At 36.1% G+C, this 8271-nt stretch overlaps 1 protein-coding gene across 6 annotated transcripts in view; it reads left to right on the top strand.

The window, feature by feature from the left end:
* The window catches only part of PTPN4 (protein tyrosine phosphatase non-receptor type 4), a 114692-nt gene extending 106421 nt beyond the window's left edge, over nt 1–8271 (top strand). For 3 of the 6 annotated variants that reach the window (XM_082285428.1, XM_082285429.1, XM_082285430.1), the window contains exon 27: nt 324–705. In XM_082285428.1, the coding sequence (XP_082141554.1) occupies nt 324–413 (90 nt within the window). In that variant the 3' untranslated portion in view covers nt 414–705. Of the gene's footprint in view, nt 1–323; nt 706–1685 lie in introns of those variants that run through there. The other 3 variants (XM_082285431.1, XM_082285432.1, XR_014226590.1) reach the window with 2 other exon arrangements.

The following is an 8271-nucleotide window of genomic DNA, read 5'->3' on the forward strand; positions in this document are numbered from 1 at the left end:
TGTGTTGTCTTTCAGAAAGAAAAAAAAACCAACTTGGGCTTTCGGTTGTTCCAGACTTTGGATAGTTCCAAGTTTTTTATTTTTTTGAAGGAGTAATCAAATTGATATAGTTTTACTCCTAGTATACAGCATTTAGAGAAAGTATCTTGAAGGAGAAAAGGCACTAGATCCAATATCAAATCACAATTACCTGAAGGTTATTACTTGCTATAGTAATTTTCATGTCCCTGCTGCCGTTCCTCTGATCAAATCTGAGTAAACCTTTTGTGTTATTCAGAGAGTACTAAGACTGACCAAAAGTATGTATGTGTCTCCATTTCTAGGTCATCAGTCATTCGGTGCAGCTGAATTCATGTTCCAGTATTCATATTTCACTAAAAAGTTGTATTATTCAGGTAGCACAGGAAGGATGAGAAAGGTGATGATACATGAAAAATAGCAAAGGATGGCTCTTGCTGTTTGTGACAGTTCTACAGGATGAATAGCTGTCTCTCTACCATATGTAGAGGGGAAGAAATGTTATTAGTAAAGGTAGGAGTTGCAGTGGTAAGGGTTTTAACTGTATTTTTTCACATTATGTGCTAAATATCATCTGGTCTCCTTATTTTTTTTAGAAAACCAAAATTTTCAAGATTCAGTGAAAAGCAGGTGTTTAGTGCATGAGAGGGAGAAGGTCTAATAAAGGAATTGGGTTTTTTAAGGTTTCATGAGCATCAGCTGTTCCCGTTTCTCCTTTGGCAGCCTGGTGCTGGGGTCGTGTGTCCCGAGGGATTCACTGGCTGTCCGCCGGGGGGCGCTGTGCGCGGCCAGCTCAGGCGCCCTCGGGAGCGCGGGGAAAACACAGATTTTACCCAGATGGGGAGAAACGGAACTGCTCCATATACACGCCACAGGACAGTAAATAATGATTCTAGTGCTGGATATGTCAACGTTCCCTTTTAAGATCTGACATCACTAACTCTACTGCACAGAGAGGGCCGTTCCACGACCCTGACAGTGCAGGTGTGCTGGAGTTCTAACCAGCATAGACACATTGTGCAGGATGCAACGGGAGTTGTGGTGCTTTGCAATTATTTCGGTTTGTTTTCATTATATTCTAATTTGATTACTGTCGGGGTTTTTAACTATGATTTGTTTAAAACAAACCTTTAGTGGCCTCTGTGTATGCAGGTGCTAGACCTGGATTCATTGAGGAGTTAGACATTATATAGTGTTAAGAAACAGGAGTTCTGGGTTTTTCAAACATGAAACAGTTTTCTTTTGTATCAGATTCTGAGAGGGAGATGCCAGTTACATGCCAGAGTTAATGTAAGTATGAAAAAGTGCTTTGAAACTATGACTTCTAAATCTAAGGGCGTGGAAACATCAGGTCAGTGAATTTCATCAAGGAAATAAAGAGCAGAAAATTACTAAATAGGTGATGTTGTAACAATAATAATACTGGGTTTGTAGGTATGACTTTTGGCATGTATTTCAAAGTACCCTTCATCCTATTCTTCTGTTGAGAAGCAAAATGCTCTCATCTGAAGTTCCTTTTGTGTTGGGTTCCCTAAACTAACTTTGAAGCACAGTTCTTGGCCTGTGAAGAGAATGGGATGGGGAAATCTTAGAGGCCTTTTCTGCTTCCAAATGACATTTTTCAATTACATTTCTTTTCAATTTACTGAATCTACTTTCCTTTTCAGAGTCAGTACAGATTTGTATGTGAAGCTATTTTGAAGGTGTATGAAGAAGGATTTATTAAACCTTTACAAGCATCACTGCATAAGTAAAGAGCAAAAAACCTATGATATCGATTGAGGAATCCTGTCCTCTATAATGAACTGGCAACGTTCTTTGTGCCATAATACTGCTTGCAGGAAATGATAGTGAAGTACAGCAAAGAATTGACAAAGGACTTTGAAAACTTCAGCACTGTTGCACTTTACGTTGAAACAAAATCAGTCTCTGAAACTCTTCTAACCTTCATCTGTTTGAAGACTTTATTTTCGTGATTTGCTCCGAACAAACCATAAACTGTAAGAACTAATTGTGTTCAGGGTAATCTACGATATTTCATTGTAGTGCCATATACTGCGCTTCTGGTTGAATTGCTACAAACAAGGCTTGGAATTATTTCACCCTGTTTTACACCCATGTCTCTTAAAATTAAAAACAAATGAAAAACACACTAAGCCATGGTCTTTTTCCAGTGCTAGGTTTATTTACTATGTACAGACTCTCACAGTTTTGTTTTTTACAACATTAGCAATATTGCCAATACTAGATAGATACACACTGCCTACTGATGCAGCCCACTTTGTCCTACACCCTTACTAGAGACCAGCTGGTTGTTAGAGGAGAGCTGGCATCTGTTAACCCAGCAGTAGCTGCATAATGCCCACTTACCAGCATCTTGTACAAAATAATAACAATAAACATTTTTAAAAACCAACATAAAAATAAGCAGCATTTCTTTGACACAGCTTGTGTGTCATACACTGGTGTATTCTGATTCATGTGACTTCAGATTAATGTGATGGGAACTAGTGCATGCATTATGTCTTAACCCCTTAAGTGCCTTGAGACTTACAGTGTACATCCAGTGAAAGGCACTCATGATTCCATGGGGGTGGTATTGTCCTGTCATATTTATCTTAATGGGTTCAGATTTTAAAAACGGCCCTTGGTGCTTAGAATGTGTTAACACAAGGGGTCATGGAAATACCATTCCCTCTTTCCTTTTACAAGTACCTGTGTGCTACTCTCTGTAGGCAAAGCACCTCTGCCAATTTAATGAATGAGCATTGTATGCTGCTGTGTTGTAATTATGTGAAAAATCTGGCACATTCCTTCCAACCAGTAACTTACTAGCATCTGACTATGAAATGCTGGTAGGTCATTAGAAGCTGATACTTTGTTTTATCCTTTTATTGAGAATAGCTGTTTTACTCAATTAGACGTAACTCTTTAATAGCACTGATAATTAAGTTGAACTTACAATCAGTTGTGATTTAATTCCCTTACCTTCTAACTAACTTGTTATGTTCTCATAGTTGATTTCAAGCCATGTTCGTACAGGTCTGCCTTTTGTTTTCTTTTATTTGTTTGGAGGGGAGAAGGGAAGAGAACACTATGAAGTTATCCCAGAAATTAATTTTACTTTTGTAATGACCCCAGTCGCCTTCTGTTATGCTTGTGCAAAATTGTTCCACTTGGTATGGGTTGCTTCTTATTTAAGTAGGTAGAAGATTTGTAAGAAATGTCTGTCTGATACAGTATCTGAGCTCATTCTAAAGATGCATAAATGTCCCAATTTTTTAGTATTTTTCTAGCGTAGGAGAAACCAAGTCAGAAGCAAGGTACCCAGTGTAATATACTGTAAGAAAAAAACAGTCACTTCTTTGACTGCCCTGTGACAGCATAACTTTGTGCCCTCTATTTAAAAGTTTTAATTTATTGTATTGGTTTCCTGAAAATGTTTATCCATTAAATTTTGTTGTAAGCTATATATATAGCATAGAATTAAAATGGAAAGTTCTATGCTAAATAATTTTTAACTATTGAAGAATTATATTGTATAATATACTGTGTTCTATGGACATTTGAAACAGATCAGCTATGAACTATTAAATGAAAAGGGATTCAGGCAACATGAAATCCTGGCTTATGACTTAGTAATGAACATGAACCACAATGCCAAATGGAAGATAGAGTTTTAAATATTTTTAGAAAATAAAATAATATTAGGAGGGCTGTGGCCCTGTTACTTATATTTCTAGATTTGATGCTTAAGTCAATATTATCCCTCAGTGAAAAATAAATTTTACAAGAATCTCTGGATCTGAACTGAACTGAGGAAGAGTAATATGGTAGCTTTAATCTCAGTTCTATTGTAAGCCATTTGCAACAAATAAAAATTCTTTTTTATAATTCTTTAACTTCCACGTGATGAGGTTATTAGCTGAGTTGCTGGCTAGTTAGAAGGTTATATTGAACTCAGCACTTAATGTCCAAAAAGTAAAATAATTCATCCATTATACTGAAAGAAATTTTCTTCATAGTTAAGTTGTAAACAAAAATATCGTTTGTCCTGTTATTCTGAGGGAAATCAGAAACTGAGGTTATAGCAGCATTATATATTGTTGCTTTGTCACATATTTAAATATTCTTATGTAAAATTGCCAAAGCAGTTCGAGTTCAAAAGTCCCATTTATACCACAATTAAGTGTGGGATATGTATTGGTCATCTGTCATTGCTGTTTTGATTACAAACACAGGCAAGAAAAATAGGTCTCTGCAAAATTTTCCTCTGCACTGACTTGTAGTTTATTAACTAGTTGCACTGGGGAAAAAAATGGAACAAAGTACATATTCTTAGTTAATTGGCCATCAGCAACTCAAGTGGCTTTTGACTTCTTCAAAGCCAGGATAAAGGTAACCAAAAACTGCTTGGGAAAGAGATAGCACTGAATCCTTTCTGCACCATAAGTCAGTCATTTAAATTTTTCTACCTGTTGTGGTATAAATGGCCTTTAAAATATTTTTATACGGCCAAAAAAAGCAAAACTGCTTAATATTTTACTTTGGGTTATGAAGATCTGTATCATCCTTAAGAGTTTTTTAAAGAAGTTTTTGTATGTTTCATGCTGTACAAAACATGAATGTATCTTTCAGACATAATGACTTATAGACTTATATGTGATTGGTGTTACGACTGTTGGATTTTATGAATAATTATTTTCATACCATTTGATTAGGAAAAATGTTGGGTGGGTGTGGGAAAGAGTATGTTTGTAACACTTCCATGATATAAATCCAGCTAAGAAAAAAAAAAGTAAATTTCATTGTAAATAAGAGCAATATTATTACAATTTTGTGCCAATGTAAAATGTTAAGACTTTCGTTTTTACTTTTAGGTTCAGATTGAAAACTACCATTACCATCTCTTGTTTAAAATGGATCCGAAGGGGTTTTTTTAATACAAAGTAGAAAGACATGGGGCTCTAGTGGGGGCTTTGAGTGTTTTTGAGAGCTTTTTTTGGTTTTGCTAAATATGAAATAAGATGCAGGTATTGTTTAATAAAGCACCTACAGATTGTCAGCCAGTCCACTTTGAGAAATACTGCGTTAAATATCCCACATAACTGAGAACTAAAAAGTTCATTTATCCTGAATTTGGAAGCATTTGGTATTTTCAGTCACCTGTAGGTCTTAAGCAGTAAAATACTGCTTTTATGTGTTTTATTTTTATTATTCTCTCCCAGTTATGAAAAAGAGAATGCCTGATATTTTTTCTCACTAGATTTAATGCTAGCTGACATTTCTTCCACATTTCTCTGTTAAATCTTGAAAGCTTATACGCCATATAGATGAAGCAATAACACTTCTTCTAGAATATCTGATTACAGTGTGGCACACCATCTATTAAAGAAAGTGTGAGAAAGCAGTTGGGACATTAAGGAACATGAGGAGTTTGTTACAGAACTTGTGTAGCTGGCAACTTTCCGTGGAGACCTTCCAAAAAGCTTCTTAGTACCCGTGGAAGGGCCAAAATGCAGCGGATGTGCTGCAGTTGCACTGCCCAGGGAAACAGGAAGAAGGGAAGGTCTGGCATAGAGATGTTGGAGCTCCAGGTATGCTGTGGAGCTGAATTATGTGATATTTTTATGCTTATGCAGTGTCTGTGCAGGTGTGTGGGTGATGTTTGATGGCTCAGGGAATTAGCATGAGCATGAAAAGCTCTACAGATCCACCAATTTCCAAGCAAAAGCAAGGTTGTCCAGTACATGTGCTGTAGTTTTGACTGTAAAGCCACTTTGCAGTCAATCAGCAAGCCCCTCAGGCCTGAGGATAAAGGGAGTGATTTGATTATGGTCCACATGAAAATTTCACATACTTGGACTTCCACCAAGGACAGGAATGGTGTCCTCTAATGCTGGTTGCAGTCTTTTTGTCACTTACATCTCAGGTCCCCAGTTAGCTGGGTTGGGTGTATTTGCCCATTTTAGTACCCATCTTTTGTCTTGAGACTGAAGAAGTTCTTTCCCGTTGCTACTTCTAGTGCTAGGATCCAGTATTAAGATCTGGTAAAAAAATATTCATTGATTAACGGTGGATCTTGCATGAATGTGCAGGGATTTACAATTAGTGGTGATTGGGAAGCTGTTAGAAGGAGGAAATGGTTGATTTGTTTCAGTTTAACTGTTCTGTCTGGTCTCTGTTATCCCACTGCACTTAGACATTGAAACTCACTTGTTTGTTTAGAAGTCTGCAAGGAAGGCCAGTTCCTTATCACTGGATTTTACCTCTGTGCTTGTTACTCCCACAAGTGTCTATCTTTTCATAGGGCTTCTCCAGCTACAAGTTTTGATCTGGTACACAGGCTGTAAGTTCTGGCTATTGGCTTTGGTGTGTTTTGCTCATTGAGATCTCAATGGTATTAAAGGAGAGATAAATGACTTACTTTAAAAATACAGTGAAATATTCAAGTTTAAAAATTTAGACATTTTGATTAGTAGCCTTATTTTTAAAAACCACTAAAATATCTGACTCTAGTCTGCTGTAGCATGAACTATGGGTCACGGACTGGCTGGCAGCTTGTTGGTTGTGGTATTTTGTATTTAGCAAGCTTTTAAAGGATAATTTTTTTCAAAGTATTTTGATGTTTAAATAGTAGCACTTTATCTCATGCTTACTACTGACTGAACGTTTGGACAAAATAAATTGGGTTTGGAGAGATGCTTAATGGGTTTCTGTACAGAGATGACTTGGATTACACCCTGGTATGAATGCTTTCTGTTGTTCTAACCATTTCTTGTTGATTGTTCATGTGTTTCTGAGGGATTTTCAGAAAATAGCTATTAATAAGATAATTCTATCATCTCAATTTTCCTGTCTTAAAATGAATATGAAGCCTGCATTTGGGGGGGGGGGGGGAACACAAAAAAAAAAAGGAAAAAAAAAAAGGTGCAAATAGAAACTTACAGGGTACTTGTAAATTTATCTCTGTGATCTCTCTGAGCTAGCTGCAAATGAGCTATGTTTACTGTAAATGTTTCTGCTAAGCATTTTTTTTAACATTAGATAAATTACCTGGAAATCAGTATTCTTTTTTTTTTTTTTTTACTTAACTTATTTGAATTTTGATAAGATAATGCACAACAAAGTTTAAGGAAGTTGTCACCCTTTTGCACCTAGGCCAGGGGCCCGAGACCTGAGTGAAAGGGTTAAACAGTTTATGTTAAGCTGTTTTGTTCTTTAACTAGAATATATCCACAAGGACTAGACTTTAAATGATCCAGTGCAATTATCTCAGTACGTTGTGGCACCACAGTAACAACCCAGAATAATCTTACAGGAAAATTAAGGTAAGAGAGTGAAGGTTTTATCTTATCCAGTGTATCCAGATTTGTTTTCCATTTGGTTTGCTTCATTTACCAGTGATCCCATTTTAACCAGTCAGTTTGGCAGGGCTGTTTGTGTAAGGTTTGGGGGTTTTTTTTATGTAACAGGTGCTATACTATGTGTAAATACAAAGGGAAGAGTATTATTTAGATCATTATTAACAAGATTAACAGATGGTGGCAATATTTTTGCCAGCTACTTCTGGTAATTAATTTGCATTTCCAGCTGTGGCTTTCAGTTGTCAAATTTCATCTCAGTTTCATACTGCTGAATGACGGACTGCAAGTGTGGAGTAAATCGTCTCAGAGTTAAATAGCTCTTTTGTTGTTCTAACTCTTGTGTATCTTTATTAATATTGGGGGGGTGCAAAGGCTCTTCCCATAAGTAGACTTCTGCCTATAAATTTGTTTAAAAGCACATGAGGGGGAGGGAAAAAAAAAAACAAACCAACAACCTAAATGCTCCATCTTGGCTAAGCAGCGGTTGATGGGAGACGATGGAAACTTGAAATTGGTCAACACTGGACAATGTGAAAATAAATTAGCTTTTGTCACTGCAGCTACTGTATGCTTTAAAGGGCCTTATGTATTTGTCCTCATTTTGATAAAATGAAATTTCTTGCCATTAAAATTATACACTAACTTCTACCGAAAACCAGCAGTTCCCAGGATAAATATGCTAATTAACATTTAACAAGTCTTGTTTTAGTCTTAAGTAAAATTTCATTCTATTATGTGAAAAAATGCTGTTATGCATATTTTGTGGATATATTTAATTTCAGTTGACAAATAGTTGTCTAGGTACAGACTTGAAAATATATATATAGTTTACTTGTGGATCTTAATTGTTTAATTGCAAAATAAAGATGTGCTTTAGTAATTTAAA

This window comes from Coloeus monedula (assembly GCF_965178545.1).
Source record: "Coloeus monedula genome assembly, chromosome: 7".
In the NCBI taxonomy this organism is placed as follows: Eukaryota; Metazoa; Chordata; class Aves; order Passeriformes; family Corvidae; genus Coloeus; species Coloeus monedula.